Below are 21,131 nucleotides of genomic sequence, written 5' to 3'. Positions count from 1 at the left end.
GAAGCAGAGGAAGTCACAAGGCTGGTCAATGCAAGGCTGGGAATTGGGAGATGATCAGATAGGAAATTCATGTCAGAATCTGATGGCTTTGGTGGATGCAACCCCAGGGAGGAGAGAGAGGTCAGATCCTGAAGAGTCCACACCAGGTGTCCGTGACCTCCCTGCTGTAACCTTAGGAAATCTGCATTAGTGCACCACTTCGAGTGCAGCTGAACAAGGTCTCTCCATGTGGGTGGCTGATGCAGAGAGTGTGTGTCACATGTCATGGAGATGACTCCAGTACTGGAATTTGGGTGACTTGGCGTGTTCTCAAGGGGTCTACACCATGGATGCAAAGTATCTCAAGAGCTGTTGCATTTCTGATGTAAAGAGTGACACTAAAACTAACCCAGTGAAGGTGCCTGAAAGGCAAGGGACCCCTCCTGCTAGAAGAGGGGCTGTATGTGAGAAGCAGACGGAGTTCAAGGCCAGGAGAATGTGAAAGAATTGTGGTGGCAGCTGATGCTAAGACTCTATGATGTGGCATCTTTTCTGGACTTGTGGCTCCATCATGCTTTGGTCGGCAGGTTTCATGATCTTTACCAGTTTCTAAAAGAAGGTATTTTTGTAAATACCTTATGTAAAGTGTGGTGTTAAGGATGTTTTTCTTGATTGCCAAGAAATTATACTGAAGAATTATACTGTGTTCTTAATGTAACATGATTCACTTATATAATATGAATGCACATAAGATGTCTTTTCAACTGTACTTTTAACTATCCTTCCAAAGGATGTTGTTGGAAGGACACTGATTTGGCATAACCAGAGTGAGATGCCTTTACTTGGGTATGTGTCTCCTGCGTTTTGGTTCTCTACTCTCTGCCTCCCATACCAGGATTTGAAAGATGAAAGACCTTGAGGGTAATTTCATTGTAAAGTGGCATCTAATTGGTGGGTACCAGTGGGGTTCAATATAAGTGTAAATTCAAGTTACTAGGAATTCTGAAGGTTCTGAAACTTTCTGGAGGGCAAAATGTATGGCATTAAAACACTTGTCTTTTTAAGCCAGAAATGTACATAAATGGTTATAGATTGTTGAAGACTGGACCTAAAAGGCAGAGTAGCCATGGTCTTTTTGTTGTAGCTATTAAACTTGTGTAGTTATGTTTCCAAGTCCTGAACTGTGTTTCTAATTGCACCTTAGGTCATTGGCACTGAAAAGGCTTCTGTAAACATTATTTCAAGTCCTTGTTCTTTCACCCTAGAGATATGGAAAGTTAAAAAAAAAAAAATGCTTACCAATCCCCTCCAGGTGTTACCAGCCTGCTTCAGCCCCAAAGAGCTTCCCATCCCTTGGCATGGGACTGCTCAGCATTTATAATTCTCAGCTATTGATTTTATTCGTGGAGGTTGTAACACCAATAAATTCTGAGGACTATTGGTCCTACATGAGGAAGAGCCACATTAATTCATTCTAACACTGGAGTCCTGTTACCAGTGGGGAAAAAAATTTTTTTTATTGGATTTGCTCTAGGCTGTGGGTCTTCTTCTCTTTCTAAAATCATTATGTTAGTTAAAATGAGCCTTTGTACCAAAGAAAATAATCTGTCACAGCTTGGGATTAGAGAACTCTCCAGGGGAAGAGCTCAGATTTATGGAAGGAGTTAATAACATTGACTAGAGACAGGCTCCCAACTTGGCCCGCTATGGCTCGCCACTTGTAATTCTCATTCTTTTTTCTACCTCTGCAATTTCCTCCCCTCTTTCACTACAGCTCTTTTTCACATTTAAACAGCCTGCTGTTTTTCGTTATTCACTTTGCTTATGTTCTGGCCTCTTCAACGCCTCCTTCCCACCTATCCTTCCCACCTTTGAGGACACTCAGTTTCTACTCCTTCCTTGTTCCCATATTGAATCTATTTTCCTATGTTCTCCAACTCTCCGGCTACATTTGTCATCTATTCCAGTTTGTACTGCTGGGTTTTTTTCCCCACTATTTCTGGTAAGGGAGACCTGTTTTCAGTATTTCTCTGTAGAGAAATGTGTGTGTAAGAGAGAGAGGGAGGGAAAGAAGGAGGGTGGAGAGAGATTGAAAGACACTGAATAGCACATTTATGGCATAGGCTTTTGAGAGGACAGTGACTGAAGATTTTGGGTTGGTTGGGGGGAGATTCCGACCCCTTAGGAATGTCAACACACATGGCATATGAGTGAGATCCTTCACACCGGTGGGGCATCAGTCCCTGGAATGTGGCTTTACAACGCATGTGAACGTGGGTGAGTTTGGAGGCCAGCAATTCTCATTTATTTCCTCCGTGGCTGGCCCTCAGCAGAGAAGGCAGCTCCGCTTACCCTTTCTTCAGGCTGGGGCTAAGCCCCATTAAGCCGCAGTGCACCTTTTTCTGACTGACTCTATAGTGCGCCTCTATCTGACTCATATGTCGTACAAACGTGGCGGTCGTTACTGGTTTGGGCAGGTGTTTTCCTGGAGGTGGGGAAGGGAGAAGAAACCTCCTGGCTCCATCCTGCTCCTGCTGAGTGGAAGAATGAGGACCCAGAAAGGCGAGACTGTCAACAGGGGAGTGAATGAAGCTGAAAGCAGGATGGGTACAGATAAACCAAAATGCAGATGTTCTGTCGGCACGTCTCAGGAATTGGCTGTATTTGTAGTTTGCTCTCAGAGTAAGAATTATGATTCTTATGTCTGAAAGGAACAATTCCCACAGCTTGTCTAAAAAAGAGGTGTGTTTAAGGAGACATTCAGGTAAGAACAGTACAGTGATCTTCAAACAGGGGTGACTGAAATGGTGGAGGGACTAGGGAGAATCTGCAATTCCTCTGCTCTTCCGTGAGAGTGAGTTGCAAATCCGGAGAGCGTGCGATTATTAAAACTGGAGAAAAGTTCATTTTTCTGAAGATGAATCTCTTAGTGGCAGCTCCATTCAGATTCTGTGGCTGCTTTGCACACAAGGTTTGTGCTTTTATAGCATTTTTTAAAAGATGGATTTAATGGACTGAGTTCATTTAGACAGGAGATCAAATGAATGAGTGGAATTAAATACCCATCCATATATGGCTTTCAGTCATTGTGTAAGCCACTCGACCACCCGACTTCCCTAATTAAATGACAGTGCAGTCCCTGCACAAAGGCTGCGATGGATAAGTTAGTACTTGGTAAGTGCTTTGAAGGTGAAAATCACGATATGAGTAATGAGCAAGGATTCTTCCCCCCCTTGGGCTGGAAATGGCATCTTTTGTGTTTTCCCACTGCACCATGAGTCACTTGGGTCAACATTGCAGAAAACCTCCTCCCAAGGAAAAGCAGGAGAGACACAGTAACGACAGGCTTTTATTTGACTTACAAGGCAAATTAGGAAAGAGCCCGAATCCATTCACATCTGTACAAGGAATTATACACCATACACATTTGCTACCTATAGACGCAGGTCATATTTTATATGAATTTATGCATTAAGAAATCACATGAAGACTACCTTGTTTAAACATTCATGAAGCGCACACATGCCCCGAGAGCACTGAAGATAAAAGTCAGCTTTGTCCCTCCTGAGAGCTTGGCTCGCGTCTCTCTTGGTGCACCTAAGCTCTGCGTCAACCCCCCTCCAAAACTAATGTTCAGGTTTATCTGCTCTGAGGGTGTGATTATTTTTAGTGGGAGGAGCTTAGAGGAACTGCAGATTTGGAAGTAAAGCGTGAACCATTTGGCAAGATCCAGCGCTGTCTGTCTGTCTGTCTGCTGCGAATCTTGCCCCTTCCTGACCACCCCCACTGGTTCCCCTTGCAGGAAAGCCTAGACCCTCACTTGTTGTATGTTCCATACTTTGCTGGGAGCTCTATTTTTCCCACCAAATCCAAACACTCTCATTTATATATGTTTTTCTTCTCCTGGATTGCTCTGACAACAGAGATAATTAGTCACGCTAGATTGCCGGGGTTGACTGATGACTGATAGTTTTGACAGGCCCCATCCGCAAGGTTGCATAACCCCAATGTAAGTTAGGATCCACGCTGCTGGCTGCAGTGCTCCTCGCTGTGCCAGAGTGTGGGATGTGGGGCATCACTTCAGCCCTGGCAACGCCTCACTCTCAGCTGCACCCCGAAATCGGGCACAGCCAAGAGCACGGCATTCCCAGCACACCTGGCAGGGTCACCTCTTACTGAGGCAGCTGGGGGAGAAGTGTGGGAAGCTCACCTCAGGGATGGGAGGTGAGAGGGGGTAAATGTGGGGCTGGGGAGGAGGTCGGATGCCTCAGGGGACAAATGCACCCCTGCTGGATGAGATCCCGAAAAACTGGTTGGAATGGGGGTGGGAGAAGGGAAGAGAGAAAACTCTCTCCTCTGATAGATTCAGGTATAGGCCAAGTCCAAAAGACTTTGGGGAGTTAATTGGAAAATGATTATGCTTATCTGCTTCCTGCCAATCTGTATCCAGAGCAGAAATAATTATAGATACTGTGGACACACTGTGGCTTTAAGTGTTTGAAATTATACTGCTTAACAACGCTTCCTTGATACGGCATGAGGCAGGAGAGCTGGTTTGAGCCAGCAGGTGACACCGTAGGGACAAGGTGATGTTGTTTGCAGGAGTTTCTCACATTGGGTCATTTTTTTCCCCTCAAGAAAATTCGCTGCAGCCGTGAAAAGGAAAAAAAAGAGTTGATACTAATTTGGTTTCTGTTGAGTTTTAGCATGTCATTCACATAGCTGTCTTAGCAGAGTAAGCTGACATATTTTTTACAGAGTTTGGCTCTTAGGAACCAAAAGCAGGGTCAGCACTGTAGATTAGAATCAATTCAGTGGAGGGAAAATAACCCTTTGGAGTGTATCTTGCCTTCCCTGAGCACGTCGCAGGCATTAGCAATAATGGGAGCCCTGTCTGTGCATGGAGAGGAAGCATCTATCGTTCAGGCTCCCACCCATCCTTGCCCCAGGCTCTGCGGTCCCCTGACCTTCACAGTGGGTGGGATGATTCTGGATTCATCATCTCCTAACTTTATGCTGCTATGCACAACACAACACAACACAACACACACACACACACACACACACACACACACACACACACACAGTGTTCTTTGCTTCTGGAAGAAACAGGAGGGAATGGGGACAGCAGCTGCTGAAACATGGCCCACACCGATGAGGGGACCAAGCCTTTTGGGGCTTGGATGTGAACTGACTGTTTGCCCTCCGTGGCGGCTGTGCCATCTTTGCTAGGCTAAAGTTGCCCAGTTTGCTAGTCGTCTCCAACTTCAGGGAGCACTAGAGAGGCAAAGAAGAGGGTCAGGTGTTTAGGTTCTTTTTGTCCAGTATGTGTGGCTATCAGTACAACTTCCCAAACACGCACAGATGCATCAGAAAAACATTAAGCCAACCCATCAAAAGAGTGCTGGATTTGCTGTCAAAAATGGCTCACCTGGATTAATCTCCAAAATATACAAGCAGCTCAATATCAAAAAAACAACCCAATCCAAAAATGGGCAGAAGCCCTAAATAGACATTTCTCCAAAGAAGACATACAGATGGCCAACAAACCCATGAAAGGATGCTCAACATCACTAATCGTTAGAGAAATGCAAATCAAAACTACAATGAGGTATCACCTCACACTGGTCAGAATGGCCATCATCAAAAAATCTACAATAAATGCTGGAGAGGGTGTGGAGAAAAGGGAACCCTCTTGCCCTGTTGGTGGGAATGTAGATTGATACAGCCACTATGGAGAACAGTATGGAGTTTCCTTAAAAAACTAAAAATAAAACTACCATACACCCAGCAATCCCACTACTGGGCATATACCCTGAGAAAACCATAATTCAAAAATAGTCATGTTAAAAAAAAAAGTAATGTACCACAATGTTCATTTATATCGTGTAGCACAGGGAGATCAGCTCGGTGCTTTGTGACCACCTAGAGGGGTGGGATAGGGAGGGTGGGAGGGAGACGCAAGAGGGAGGGATATGGGGATACATATATACGTGTTGCTGATTCACTTCTTTATACAGCAGCAACTAACACAACATTGTAAAGCAATTATACCTCAAGATGTTTAAAAAAAAAGCTCACTTGCTGTTTCTATGTATACATGTGCTCTGACGCATTTCTTAATTTTAAGACAAGGATGAATGAGGTACTAGAGTAGGTAGTAAAGCACACCCTCCCCCTGTTCTCAGCGGTATAAATCATTGAGGAGATGGCACCTGTGCCATCTGACTTGTCTATTTCTGCTGCTGTGTTTTCTCTTTAACTGCAACTCCAGATAACACTGCCAACTTTCACTTCGAGTGTCTTGAATGGCCATTTATATTTTTCACCTATCCTTTCCAGAGGCTTCACTGGACCGGGAGGTGGAAGTTGGCCTGGGTCCTAGCCCAGCTCAGCCACCATCTGGCACTGTGACCTTGGGCAGATCACCTCTGCAAGCTACCCTCCTCAATTCTCTAGACCAGAGCAGAGCGATCTCCAAGATCTTTCCCCGCTCTGAGTCTCTGAGAACTCCACTGCTGTAGTCTTCAGCATAAATTGCATTGAGGCAATTGCAAATCAGGAAAGTTGTTTTAAAGGGAAGGCAACTTTGCATTGTAAGTGGTTTGTCTCAGTTCTGTGATTTAGTGGCTCCAAAGATTCATATGAAAAGATGAGTTGACATGATTTAAGCCCCTTGCAAGTTCAGGGGGGAGCTGGCCAGAGTGCTGAACTCAGCCTCTCTTCATGACAGTAATGCGACCAGACTGCACAACTCACAAAACACCTAATCCTGCGGGTCAGTGACAGTACCCCCAGGACAGAGGCAAGCAAGAGTGTTCTCAGCAAGCTCCAGACTTATGGCCAGGCATGGAAGCAGCTAGTGGGATTTCTGAGTACATTGCATTCGATAGTTCCCAGATCTGTTAGAGTGCTGTATTTAGCTTAGGAGAGTTTGGGAATAGCCTTGGAGGGAGTACACTGCCACTCAAATGAATATTAATAGTGCAGGTCTTGGAGCAAAGAAAATATTTCTTCAATTCAGCATCTGGTATGTATCCGATAAGGAAACCGTTCCTCGGTGTTAAAAGGCTTGGGGCAGGGGGGTGTGATGAGCATTCTGAAACCAGGAATCAGTACCAACTGGAAAAAGAACTTACAGTGTAAACCAAATGGTCTGAGCGTCCCAAGTGCCTAACTACCTTCTCCCAACAATTCTTCCCCTCAAAAATTTATTTCTTGAAGATAATATCAATCGGTCCCTTTCTTTGTTGCTGTGTAGCGTATTAATGATTCTCAAATGTTTTCACTTTATCCAAAATGGAAACACTGGCACCAGAGCTGTATTCCCCCCAATCAACCCACCAGCACTTTTCTCCCCCCGCACTCGCCACCCCGGAGAGAAAAGCAAATGCAAGATGCCTGTCAGGGAGTTTGCCCTTATTCTGGGGAAGCAGGACTGTCCTTGCCCCCACCTGTCTACATTTTCTCAGTCTAGGAGGCAGTCTTCACAAATCCTTTCTTTAGCCTGAGGTTCCACTTCCCTATTAACAGAGACACAACACTTCACTGAAGCCAGAGTATAAGAAATTTTCTGCTTGATGTGTTTTACGTCCCATTATTATTTTCCCTGCACATCGCATGCCTTTCTGAGGGGCAGAGGAGAATGTGTCTGGCACGAGGCTTTGGGGGAGGGTCCCCGCCACTCAAAAAGGAGGAGGGAAAGATCAATTCATAAAGGAACTCATCCAGAGAGTCTCCTTCTGCCCTCCCAGAAGGTCTGGACTCCCAAGAGTTCTCTTCTGCTCTGAGTTCCACATCCATGAACTCCATCGCCAGCCTCTGCGGTACGGCTGTTCCCCTTTTGTCTCGGTCTCTGCAGTGGTGCTACATGTCTGCTTTTCCCCTGTGGCTGGGGCAGGATTGCTAGGTTTTCTCCCTGTAGCCTCCCTGATGCTCATTATTTATGGGATGAGGCTGGAGGCAGGGCAAACATTCAGTAGCTCAAAGCATGGATGAGTCAAATCATTATCTATCCCACAACCCCAAGCAACATCAAAACCACCACAGTGACTTAGGACTTAGTGATTTAGTATGTAGTGGGAGAAATCAGAGCTGCACATGTGCACATACAGACTGTTCACAGCAACAGAGAAAAATGAGCAAAGTACATACATGCTCCCAAGTGGGGGAATTTCAAAGGGCAGGGGAAGCCCGCCTGCACGGTCACAGTGGGGACTGGTAGAGTCCCCAGAAGAGTCTCTTCTTGGTCACATCCCCTAAAGTTAAGAGGGCGCACCCAAACACCCATGCGAGATACATTATCTGTTCACAAGTAAAAAGCACGTCCATGGAGAGGTGGAGGCACTCTCTCTCTGCCTTCCGGGTTCCCCACAGTAGCAAGTAGCCTACACCCCCAGCATGGACATTCCTGAAGTCCCCTAGGTGAGCCCCACAGGATTCCTGAGCGTCTCTAGAATAGTATTCAGAGCTCATACCCAGGGCTGGACCCCTGGGCGGCGGCCCCGCCTTGGTTCCCTGGGCACGGTGGGCGCAGGCACCAAAGCAACTCAAATATCCAGGGAAGAAGGAAGGACCAGAAAAGAAAACTTTCAGACACCTTCTCAATGTGCATTCTCAGCACCACCCGCTGGGGCAGTGGATGGTGAGAGATGAGGGCCCAGGTGAGGGAAACGAGCAACCCGGACATGTGCCCGGGCTCCCTTAATGAGGAGGCGGGTCGGGGGTGGCTGGCGTTACCCAAGCTCCGTGCTTGGCGGAGGTTACATCCGCCTCCTTCGGAGCCATGTCCTCTTACAAGCCCCAGTCCCACTAATAAGCCATTGACCTTGAGTTTGAGTCCGGGGGAACCCCAGGGGCCTTGTGACTTAACAGGAAGAAATCCTCCTTGTTTTAGCAGCAATCGTTTTTTTCTCCTCTGCCCGCCACACTGATCAAATTAACAGGCCGCTTCTCCCCGGAGAAAATGTGTCCACAGGTCCCATTTGCCTGTCTGATGGGCTTAGGGAGGGAAGGCAGGGAAGTATGTGTGTGTGCATGTGCAGCTCCCCCTGCACCCCCTTCCCCCGTTCCCCGGGAGGGTCTCTCCCACCTGGGATGGCTGCCCAGCCGGCGGCGAGACCACAGGGAGGGCAGGTGCTGGAGTCTCAGCTGCAGGAGGCCTGGCAGGAGGCTGCGTACACACTGCTGCCCACTGTGCCCTCACAGCTCAGGCTGCTGGTGGGACACTTGAAGGGTTTCATGCTGCTCTCCCTCTGGATGTGCAGGTGCTCGAGCCGCCAGCGCTCCCAGGTCTTCCGAAACTCCATCTGGACCTTCCGTGGGAGGAGGGAAGAAAAAGCCATCATGCAAACCAACTGCCCACAATATGGCCCCATTATTACATTAGCAGGGAAGAGAAAAAATCCACCGCATTATATTGAGACACAAGTCAAGGCCTCCGGGCGCCTAAATTAATATCCCAATAAAATTGTTTATTGTTGTCTCCTATTTTCTGCTTCTTCTCGGGAAAGAGCCGGGCTTGATGATCTAATTGGTCTCTTCCATCTCTAAACTCTGTGACTCGGCTAAGTACCTTTTACAATCCATCACAGTATTATTTAACGGAAGAGAAGGAGTGACAGAGAGATGCGGGGAGACGGAAGATGGGAGAGAGAAGAAAAGGAAAAGAGAGAATCTGACTTCAGAGCAAGCACTCTGCCGATTTCAGTTTGGGTGACTGAGAAGAGGGACAGCCCTCCCTGCCCCTCATGGCGTCCACACCAGACCTTTCTAAACTCCCCGAGGGCTTTTATCCAGGCCCCAGTGCCTCGTGGGGGAGGAAGAGGAGACGGGGAGAATGAGGCTGGAACTAGTAGTAGCAGTGAAGAGGGGGCTGTGGACAAGGGCTTCTCAGCCTGGATTTGCACTAATCCCATCCAGGAACTGGTCCCAAGCCACGGTGGGTGCTGCCCAGGTGAGTTCAGCCAACCAGAATCCCTGCTTTGCTGGGCTTAGCGTCCCCATCAGGAAAAGCCTTCTCAAGAGAGCTGATGCTTGGGGACCAGGTTGTGGGAGCAGAAGGATACAAAGCAAGTAACGCTGCAGAGCCCAAGTCACTTGAGGGCTTGTGGCAATGCCGTGGTTCCTTGTGATGGCCCATGATGCTGGTCCCCCAGACAGGCTGCTGGACCTTGCACAGCCAGCCCAGGGCATCTGGAGTGCCCTATCAGGGGATGTGCCCATATGTTTGCTTTCCAGAGCTTCTCTGATGCACCCCCGTCGACCCCCGCCGCCTTGCCACCAGGCCTCCCCACATCAGGGTATCTGGGGCCTGGGCTCTCCCTCTCAGGCCCCAGCCACCAGGACGGCCAGCTATCAGCAGCTGTGGGTAAGAGGCTTACTGCCAACGCCCCATCAGTCCCTGTGCAAACACCCCGCTTCTCTTCCTGCAGGGCTGCCATCCATCTAGCTAAGCCCAGCAGGGTGCCTGCCGTGGCCACATGCCTTTCCTTAAAAGAACTTTCTCTGAACTGAGTGAAGCTGAGATGGCCCAGAGCCTGCCTGCCAGGATGGCCCCAGTATCCCAGGCAGCGTCGCCCAGCCCAGGCTTGGGTGAGGGAGGGAGGCTGAGTAGACACCACCCATGGCCCCCCTGCTCCGTGCCAGTTCGATACCCGGCTGAGTGTGTGACGCGTGTGTTGACAGCTGGGATGAGGACACCCGAGGCCGGTGGTGGCCTCTGCCTGTGCAGCAGCAGGCAGGCCAGTCTCGTGGCACAGCCCTTCACTGGGGAGGTGGGGAGAGAGACGGTAAACTGAGGCACACCCATGGGAAGCCACCTCGGGGACTGGAGAGATCTCACGGATACCAGCAAGAAGTCGGACAGGACCGGGACTGTGTCCCCTTCTGCCTCCCTCTCCCTCAGCACTTTTCCTGAACCTCTGCTGTGGCCCCCGTAATGACAGTTGTCATTAGAGACCATCATTCACAGGGCGCTTACAATATGCCCAGCGCTCTCCATAGAGTATTGACTTTCACAGCAACCTGCTTAAAGGTAAGGAAACTGAGGTGCAGAGATTTAAGTATTTCTCCCAGTCTCAGCCAGGACCTGAACCTAGATCTGGGCTGACTCCAAAGCCGGTGTCCTAACCCTTGGTCTCCTGCCGTCCATGACTCTTTTAACTCTTTTCTTTTGGCCATGCCCTGCGGCGGGTGGGATCTTAGCTCCCTGACCAGGGATCGAACCCACACCCCTTGCACTGGAAGCGCGGAGTCCTAACCACTGGACCGCCAGGGAAGTCCCCACCCATGACTCTAGGCCACGCTTGTTTCTGGCCATGTCTCCCCCTCTCCCCCACACTTGGGAGGTGCACCACGAGGACCGGGACCACACCTTCCTTCCTGGACCTCGCACAGTGCCCGGCATATATCAGGTACTCCCGATACGTGTTGTTTTAAATGAGCCAAATGAATAAATGACTAACTAAACGAGCACCTGACATTGGGTTTCTTCTATTACTGAGCTCTCACAGTGAAACAACAAAGACGACAACATGAATCCTGGACCCCTGTCCTCGCACTCCTGTCAGCATGCCTCCTCACCCTCAGTGTACCCTCATTCCTGCCTCTGATGTCCTCGGGCCGGGCACCACGCCAGGCTCTGGGATTTGGGCTGAGTTGGTAAAGCTCATTCACCTGCATTTACACTTGGGGAGAGAAGCGGTGACTGCCCCGGTCGCACAGCCGGGCAGGAGCAGAACTCAGGACCAGCACTCAGGCTCCTGAGTCACAGCAAAGCCACCCCCCAGGCCTCCCCTCCCCTGTGCCCACTCCCTGCACACTGGCAGCTGGTGCAGGCCTTGGCAGCCACGCAGGACCAATGCCAGGGCCATCTTTTCTCCTTGGGTCACAAGTACCCCGCATTGCCAAGGCAACCCTGGGCCTGGAGAACAGCTCTTATGGACAGAGGTCTCAGCCCAGCAGCCACGTGTGTTTTTGTGACCCAGTGATGGTGACATGTCTGTCCGTGGGCCTGGAGAAGCCAGGGCCTGAGGCGTCTGCGGAGGGTTGAGAGGAACCGGGCAATGTACCTGAACAAGGCAGGCTCTCTGGGCGCTCCGAGCGGGGTCTCCTGGGAGAGCCCGAGGGGTGAGGCCAGCTGGGGATCTGCTCAGCAAGAACCCCCTCCCCCGACCCCAGCCACCAGGAAGCCACGGGTGGCTTCCCATGGTGGACAGGGTCCCTTTCCCGTGGTGGACAGGGTCCCTTTCCCGTGGTGGACAGGGTCCTTGCCTGCACGCACAGAAGGGAGCTTTCTCCTTCCAGTCAGAATTCATTTCAATCCTGACTCTGCACTGTTTCCAGGCCAAACCTGGGGTGTGTCTCTGACTCTGATCTTCAACGTTCTCATGTGTGAGAAATGAGAATATCGAAACCAGAATTTTGGCAGCGATATTTTTTGCGGGGAGGCAGGGACAAGTCCATGAGATGGTGATTTTCAAAGGACTTGTAACAGTCACCACCACTTGTTCACTCAAGACCCTCTTAACATGAGGCTGGGTCTTCCCCAAGTTCATATATGGTTAGGGCATCCTGCACATGTATGTGTGTGTGTGTGAGAGAGAGAGAGAGAGAGAGAGAGAGAGAGAGAGAGAGAGAGAGATGGAGAGACCCAGGCACAGGAAACCATACAGGGATAAGGTGCCTCCTCCACTCCAGTGCCTCAGTGGGGTAAGGATTTCAGCTGCAAAGACTGAAGAACCCCACTGCACAGCCACAGGGCGGCCATTGGTAGCAGCCCACCAGGGCTCCACGTCCCTCCGCAGGCCTTACCTCATTGTTGACAAAGCAGTACAAGATGGCCACCATCAGCCCCTGGAACAAGAGTCGTGTCAGCAGGAGGGAGGGGAGGGAGGCGCCCGGCAGGCGGGCCTAGTCTGAAGCTCCTTGGGCTCTGCCCCCAACATCCCCCTCCTTAGACTGGGCAGCCCAGTCAGGCCCAGAAATGGGGGTGGTGGGTTCCTTCTCCTTTCCGTTCTGGAGGACTGAGAAGACCCCTTGCTCAGAAACTGTGGAAGTTCTTCGACCACCCGCTCCTGGAGGAGGCCTGAGCTGAGAAAGTACGCCTCTGATCACATGGAATTTTCCCTGCCTGGCCCTATTCGTCCACTCAGGAGCCCCAGTGCTCCAGGCCTGTGATCTATTTGTGTGTGTGCACATGTGTGTAAGTGCACATGCGTGCACCCACATGCTCGTGGCCATCCCATAAGACATTTGAGGAGCTGGGGCCAGTTCCTTATATTCCTACACCCCCATTGACATTCGCACCCCCTCAGCATCATCTAATACTAGTGGAGAGGCTCAATTCTTGGCTTTGGAAACTATGTGACCTGGAAAATCTCATTTTAACATCTCTGAGCCTCAGTTTCCTCCTCTGGAAAATGGGATAGTCCTGCACACCTCCTGGGATTCTGCGAGGATTAGCTGCACAGTGTGTGTAAAGCACCTGGCAGGGTACCTGCCGCCAGCTAGCAGCCCAGTGGACAGCAGTGGCCATGCCAGGCTGGGTGCCGTCGGCGACATCCGGGAAGATTTCTTGTCCAATGTGCTCATAGAGAAGACTGTCCTGGGTGTCAGCATACCTGGGGACTCTGGCTCTGCTCCAACCATATAACTTGCGTAAGGGCCACTTTCCCCCCCAGGCCTCAGGCTGCCTGTCTGCATGACACAGCCTGGTCCCCGCTCCATCCCCACCCTGGGACTGCTCGAGGGAGGCCCCAGGCTCGAGGTCACCTGGAAGGAGGTGAAGGAGAGCTCTGTGAACAGCTTGATGAAACGCAGCATGCCGCGGGCGTGCTCGTCCATCACGAAGGCGAAGATGACCTCGTGGGTCCCCAGCAGGGGGATGAGCGTCAACGTGGACTTGGCGAGCCTGGGGGCAGGGTGGAGGTGGCATTCCGGACCTCTCCCGTGGACTCTTCTCCCTGTTCTGTGCCCCCAACCCCCACCAAGCCCTGGTATCTCGGTCACAGACATCCTCCCCCACCGAATACCCTGGGACAGGCTGCCTGGAGGGGAGGAAGTAGAGGTGGAGACCCCCAGAAGCCCAGGAGCTGCCCAGGTACAGAGGTGAGGGCAAGGCTTGGGGTCTCAGGCCAGGCCTGGGTGGAGGAAGAAAGATCATGGAGGGATCCAGGCTCAGCACCCCAGGATCTCTGACTCTGCCGGAAGGAAGGGCTGAGGGTGCCCAGCAAAGGCAGCTCAGTTACGTCACCTGCACTTGGTGTCTGTCTTGCACATGAGATTGGTCTTCAGTTTGGACACCACAATGCAGATAACCCGGACAAAGATGAGGAAGTTCACCTGCAGGGCAGAGGGAAGGGCAGCTGGAGGCCCTCTCAAGACACCCTCTCTCCCCCCTCCTCCGCCCAGTGCCCCCCGGGCCCACAGCAGCTCCCACTCCCACCCCACAGCGTCACTCACCCCGATGGCAAAGAGGATGGGCAGCCGGATGATGAGCCAGTAGTTCATGTTGGAGTTCCTGGTCCAGCAGCTGGAGAGGAGAGACACACGGGCACCCGGTTGGACACACAGACCCCCCCCAGCTCCCAGTGCAGGCACAGGGCACACAAAGACACGTGGGCATGCAAAGTGACACACACAGACCCACACAAACACTGCCGTCAGGAGCTACCCGACAACCAGTCCCAGGACACACACACACTGAGTCCTGAATACACGTTCACACACAGAGACACGCACAGCCCCTTCATTAACCTACAGTCACACTCGTGTGTGTACTCAGCATCAAACACAAAATAACAGAAACGTTTCACTCACAGTTATTACAGGAAAACCTGCAGGGGGCACCATAGACCCCACAGACCCAGCACTCTTGGCATCATACCATCCGGGGAGGGGGAGGGAGGGGGACTAGAGAACTAAATTCATAAATTTAGCTCCTGGTCCCTCAGTTTACCCTCCCAACAGGCAGCAGCTGCACACGCCAGGGGCCAAGGAAACCCATGGGGTTTGAGGACAGGGACCTCAGCATACCCCTCACCCCCTCAGAGCAGGAAGGACACTCACCCCTCATCCTCATAGAGGTACTTGACAATGCCCCAGGGGATAACAAACAGCAGGGGAACACCTAAGAGGAGAGAGGGAAAGAGAGAGGGGGGAGAGGGGCTGGCAGGCCAGAGCCACCGCTAGGCACACCCAGAGGCCTCTCCTACCAGGGCCTCTCCCGCCTCCAGCCCCTCTCCTTGCCTGGCCCCAAGCCACGCTTTCTGGCAGGTATGGAACTAGGCTGGTCTGGGTGCTTCGGAGAAGAGGCGGCAGGAACCACCCACCCCAACACCCCAGAGTCTTCCTTAGAGGTCTCCACCACGCTGGGGCTACGTCACAGTCCTCACAGCCCTCCCCCTCCCGCAGGCCAGGCACACTGTCAGGGCTGGCCCCCAGGGTCCTGGCTGAGACACAAGGACAAAGACACCAAAGTAGTGAGAGACGGGGCCAAAGAGTGGGGTAGGGAGGACATGCTGGACGAGGTGGGAACAGGCCAACTCTCTGATGCCACCCACCCCTGCATCGGCCCACCTGTCCATCTCAGTCAACTCCTCTAGGCACTGAAGCCCCTCCAGGCTCCTGCCCCTACCCCCACGCCCCTGCACGTGGCTGGGCAGAAGCCTGGACAGGAGCCCTGTCCTTGACGCTGACAGCCCAACTGACTGCACAGTGGCCACAGTAACAACAGCTACAACACTGCCCACATGGCTGAGGCTGGATGGTGTGGTGGGCACCCTCTAGGATGGCCTCCAGCCACCCCACCCCTGGTATTCCCACCCAGGTGCGGTCCACACTGTATCCAGATTGGTCTATGTGCCAATAACGTACAGCAGAAGTGATGGCATGTCACTTCTGAGGTTAGGCTATAAAAGACGGTCTTCAAAGGTTATAAAAGGCATGTCTTGGGCTCTTTCTCTCTTAATTTGATCACTTGCCCTGGGGGACACCAGTTGCTGTGTCATGAGGGCACTCAGAGAGCCCCCTGTGGTGAGGGAGGGAGGCCTCCAGCCAACAGCCAGCCTGGACCTGAGCTTCCTGCCAACAAACTCGACAGTGAGCTTGGAAGTGGATTCTCCAACCTGTTAAGCCTTGGGACGACAGCTACCCTGGCTGACAGCTCAACTGCACCTCTCTGAGAGATCCTGAGCCCGAGGCACACATCTCAGTTGAACCCAGAATTCTGACCATAGAAACTGGGAGACATAATTGTCGTCTTAAGCAGCTAAGTGTGGGGTCATTTGTTACGCAGCATAGGTAACTAATACACTGGTTTCCAGTTCCTTGAGGACAAAGCCTCATTCATCTCCAGAGCCTCAGTGCCCATCTCACCTGGGAGCTCAATATGTGTTTGTTGACTTAAAATTGGATTGTCCATCCTCGTGTGACAGATGAGAAGATGGATAGGCAGCTTAGGAGGACACAGGTGGGACTAGAACACAGGACCACAATGCCACCACCCTCAATGGCATTCTGCACCAACTCTCTCCAGCCTTTCTCTATCAGTGCCTCTCAGAGATGGAGATGTGGGTGTCTGAGACTAGTAAGAGCGTGCATATTAAGGGGTGTGGACACGATGTGTGTGTGGTGGTGGGGGGTCCATGTGTATACATGTGTGGCTTCAGGGGTCTCCCCCAGGAGCACATTTCCAGGGCAGAACCCACTTCATTGCCTCTCCCATCACCATCACCCACGTCCTCAGCACACGGATGTCCACTCAACAGTAGCTACGGAGCAGCTCGTACGCCTGGAGCTACTGTGCTTGACGGTGCAGACAGCTGGGGGAAGCAGAGCGGCTCACGGCTGACCAGCGCTGTCATCAGATAGCTCTCTCCTTGGCCATTTATTTTTATATAACCCTGACCTCTCAGCATCCATGATGCTTTAGTAACAGGCCTTCATGAGATTGGACAAGAGGCAGATGGCCTGCAAAGGCTCCAGCACGTAGCGCAGAGCCTGCCACATAGAAGAGGCCCAGTAAGAAGGGATGCATGAACAAATGAGTGAGTGGGTCAGTGTATCAATGAGAGAGGGAAGCTGTCCAGGCAAGAACATGCCAACACCCTGAGCCACACACATGTCCAGAAACCTCCATCTTAGACAACCCCAGGCACCTGCTGGCCTTCCTCTGAGACCCCACTCCAGGACTGGGGAGCACACTCATGTTATCAGCCAGACCTGGTGAACTTCATTCATTCATCAGCATCTCCTTAACAATGTCTTTAAAAATGCAGGTACAGGGCTTCCCTGGTGGCGCAGTGGTTAAGAATCCGCCTGCCAACGCAGGAGACATGGATTCAATCCCTGGTCCGGGCAGATCCCACATGCCACAGAGCAACTAAGCCCGTGCGCCACAACTACTGAGCCTGCGCTCTAGAGCCCACGAGCCACAGCTACTGAGCCCACGTGCCACAACTACTGAAGCCCGCGCGCCTAGAGCCCGTGCTCCACAACAAGAGAAGCCACCGCAACAAGAAGCCCGCGCACCGCAACGAAGAGTAGCCCCCGCTCACCGCAACTAGAGAAAGCCTGCATGCAGCAGCGAGGGCCCAACACAGCCAAAAAAAAAAAAAAAAAAAAAAAAAATGCAGGTACCACTCTGCCGCCTGCAAACATGACACACTCCCTGCTGGGTTCATCCTTTGCCTGTTTAGAAAATCAACAAGACAGGCTGGAGAAAAAAGTTTGAACTAAGACACACAGAAGTGGCTCTGAGAAGTAATGATTCCCTCGTCCATCACTTGCCTCCCTCCTGTGCAGCCTCCTTGTGGTGGGTTATGGGGGCACCTGGCCGCCCGTGGACGGCAGCAGAAGCTGACATGCCTTTCGGGGATTCCCCCAACGTGTCAGCGTCCTAATTTTAATTCTTACATTTGCATATGAAGCTAAAAGTTGTTTCCTGAGCATCCCAACATGGGCCAAGCCTCTTGACATCACAACAGAGTTCTGGGCTCTCTGTGAGTCTCTCTCTCTGTCCTTCTGTCTTTGTCCCTCTGTCTCTCTCTGTATCTCCCCATCCCAATTCCTCAAGAAAAGGACGTTATGATTGGGAAGTGGGGCGTCCCCTGGGTCCTGCCCTTTTTTGCCTCCTCAGACTCTGAGCCCCAAGCTGGGGCGTGGTGGGAAAGGACTGGCACCCCCTTTCCCATTTCCTACTCAGAGACACTGCACCCCCCACCCCAAACCCTCCACCACCCACCCACATGCCTCTGCACACATCACACCATCCCTTAGATTGTTCCTGCCCTCGGGTCACCATGGTGACAGCACTACAGTGCTGATGCTGCTTCCCAGAATGGACAGACATGCTCCCCCACCCTGAGGACAGCCTTCCCAGGGCTCCCCTCAGTGGCCTAACTCCGCCCCCACCCCTAGCTAGCTGCAGGGCTCTCCAGCCGCCCACTGCCTGTTTGACGGCCCTAGCAGGATGAAGAGGCCTGGGAGGGGAGGAAGGCCAAGCAGGGAAGGGCTGGGCCCTGGCGGAGGAGGGAGGAAGGGTAGGAGCAGGAAGCTGTGTGCAGAGGCCAGGCCCACCTGCCCACCTGTGCAGAGACCTGAGATTGCTCGGCCAGGCCCTCAGGGGCTAAAGAGATGCAGTGCAGGCCAGAGAACCCTGTGTGACAGGCGATGGGGCCCAGGGCCTGGGAGTCGGGAGGCCTGGTTCCAATGCCTGCTCTGTCTGTAAGGCCCTGCCCTCAGGACACTGATCACGTGAAAGCCCCTTTCAAGGTACTCTAAATGGGGCCGTACAGTATGAAGTAGCCTAAGAGCACCAGCAACAAGGGATGAAGTGTGAGGACAGGGACAGGGAGACCGAGAGGGCCAGACAGAGCACAGAGCCACGGGCCAGGCAACCCGAGGCAGCTTCCCGAGGAGGCGGGCTGGACCGGGCACAGCCTTGCAGAGGCTCAGGGGCAGGAGGGGACATCAAGGGAGGAGCATGGAAGTCCCCAGAGGTCAGGGGGCAGCATGAGGCAGGCAAGAGGAGTGAGTGAGTGTGTGGCAAGCGGGAGGAGGAAGGCAAGTCCTGTGGTGTGGGAGGCCCAGAGACGGGCCCGCTCCTGGCTCCATCCTGGATGGGCACCGTGGGCCCCTCGAGAGGAAGCGCTGTTGCATCTGTTTCCGGGGTAGGAAGTGGAGGTGAGGAGCCGCTAGGGTGGGTGTCTCAGCTCTTGCCCCATCCTACCCCTGTTCTCATCGGAATCCCACATGGCGAGAGGCAGAAGCACAACCAGAAATGTTCCAGCAAAAAAAAAGACACAATGGTTCTTGGCAGACTTTTTCGGCTAGAACATTTCCAGCTGGGCTCCAGGCACATCCAGGGTCCACCCTTTCCTCAGCTGGCTTCCGGCCGACCCCCCTCCCTTACTCGGCTCTCCTCTGAGCCATCCTCTCATCATCACGTGACAGAGCCATAGCCCCTCAGCCCGCACCCCCAGGGACCCCCCGCCATGAGGCTCAGGACCCTCCATTTCCCTCAGGGGCTGCGTTGCCCAGGACGGGATGTGGGGCTCTATCCCCAAAGAGTCTTGGCAGCGGGGATCTTTGAGGCCAGTGCCATGACAGCCAATGGTGTGCATCGTGTATCTGGCCAGATCGGGTGAAGGCCTCTGCTTCCTTTAAGGGAGGAGAGTCAGGCAAAGGCGTGGGGATGGGGGACAATGGCTTGACAGCGCCATGGGCAGCGAGTCCTGTGCCCAGGAGGGGGTTCTCCGGTGGGCCCCATACCTTGGCCCAGCAGTGTGTTCTGAGTACCAAGTTGGCCTCCTGGGGTAGCCTGAAGGCAGCAATTCCAAGAGGGGTCAGGGTCTCCCACCCCCCTACCCCCCATGCTCAGTCGGGGCGGGAGAGTGAAATGAATGACAGCTGGCCTTACCCCAGCCTATGCTCAGGTAGAGCCTGAAGATGCGCTGCTCGGAGAAGACGGTGAAGGCCAGCAGCGTGTACAGGTACACCCCCTCCACCAGGAGCCAGTAGTAGTTGGCCGCCACGCAGTACTGCATGAGCAGGAAGGCCAGGCGGCAGCCCAGAGAGTCCTGGGGGCAGAGGAAGGGTCCCCAGGGGACAACAGCTCTGCCCCTGCCTCTCTTGACCCCGCTCCCAGTCGCCCCAGCTGCAATCCTGCCGTGGTGAATGCAGGGTGACAGAGCTGACAACCTCCACCAGAGCCAGTGTTAAGAACTTGACCTGCTTTAGCTCATCGGATCCTTACTACCCTGGATGGAGGAAACTAATATTATCCCCATACAGGTGAGAAAACTGGAGTCCCGAGAAGCTAAATCACCTGCCTAAAAGTTAGCTTGGAATTCAAACCCAGGTCTGTCTCCAAAAACCACTCGCCTGAATCAAACAGAACTCCCTAAGGGCAGGGCAGTAACTCCCTTCTTAGGCTGGGGGCTCCCCAGCGTGGACAGCCTCTCCCTGCCTCTCCCATCACACTGGGGGCTCCCTGAGGACCAGGCCTGGGAAGCTCTTGCCTTTCTTTGTACCAGGCCTGGGTGGGGTGGGGGAGACAGACTTTCATGGACTGTCCACCCCCTCCCCAGGCCCTCCATGGACACACCACACACCTGGTAGGAAAGGAGCCCATCCCACTGGTGCTGCTGGGCAGCCGTGCTGTACATCCACTTGAGGGCTGCATCCTTGATGAAGACAGACAGTGCTCGGAGGATGAAGGATGCAAACAGGTTCAGGTGGATGTAGTTTCGGGTACAGTGCAGGTGTCTGCAGGAGAAAGCAGGGCCCGCCCTGGCACAATGGCCGACACTTCTGCTCCACAATCCCCGGTTCTCAGGCCAGAGCACACCTCAGGCATGTGTCCAGCTCTGGGACCATGCTCCTGTCTTTCTTCCTCTGGATGCCCTTCTTTCCTATAACCTTGAAAATCCTTTGGGTCCAACTCAAATCCTGCCTGGCCATGAAGTCTTCAGCTGTGTGGTTACTGCCACCCCCAACCCCGTCCACACCCTATCTTTTCTCTGCTGCATCTTCTCTTCTACAAAGTCACATGTAACCCAAGTGATTTGTGTGAGGACCACTGTCCCCACTGGGGACTTGCTTGGCTTCTTGATGATGGCCCATGTCTAATATGCTTCCAGGCTGCCTTA

General features: G+C 52.6%; 2 protein-coding genes across 3 annotated transcripts in view; one reads left to right on the top strand and one right to left on the bottom strand.

Moving 5' to 3' along the window:
• SAYSD1 (SAYSVFN motif domain containing 1) overlaps nt 1-9,309 on the top strand; it is a 38,422-nt gene extending 29,113 nt beyond the window's left edge. The window contains exon 5 of one of the 2 annotated variants that reach the window (XM_060162788.1): nt 9,246-9,309. The gene's annotated coding sequence lies outside the window, so the exon portion shown is untranslated. Of the gene's footprint in view, nt 1-6,321; nt 9,221-9,245 lie in introns of those variants that run through there. The other variant, XM_060162789.1, reaches the window with a different exon arrangement.
• GLP1R (glucagon like peptide 1 receptor) overlaps nt 3,311-21,131 on the bottom strand; it is a 37,575-nt gene continuing 19,754 nt past the window's right edge. The window contains exons 6-14 of the mRNA XM_060162786.1: nt 20,595-20,748; nt 19,901-20,060; nt 15,049-15,109; nt 14,443-14,512; nt 14,234-14,322; nt 13,753-13,891; nt 12,793-12,834; nt 9,071-9,293; nt 3,311-5,256 (exon numbers count right to left, since the gene is read on the bottom strand). Coding sequence (XP_060018769.1) covers nt 9,126-9,293; nt 12,793-12,834; nt 13,753-13,891; nt 14,234-14,322; nt 14,443-14,512; nt 15,049-15,109; nt 19,901-20,060; nt 20,595-20,748 — 883 coding nt within the window. The 3' untranslated portion in view covers nt 3,311-5,256; nt 9,071-9,125. The remainder of the gene's footprint in view (nt 5,257-9,070; nt 9,294-12,792; nt 12,835-13,752; nt 13,892-14,233; nt 14,323-14,442; nt 14,513-15,048; nt 15,110-19,900; nt 20,061-20,594; nt 20,749-21,131) is intronic.

The sequence above is a fragment of the Lagenorhynchus albirostris genome, chromosome 10 (genome assembly GCF_949774975.1).
Source record: "Lagenorhynchus albirostris chromosome 10, mLagAlb1.1, whole genome shotgun sequence".
Lineage (NCBI taxonomy): Eukaryota > Metazoa > Chordata > Mammalia > Artiodactyla > Delphinidae > Lagenorhynchus > Lagenorhynchus albirostris.
Note: the sequence above shows the minus strand (reverse complement) of the source record. Positions and strands in the feature narration are given on the sequence as shown.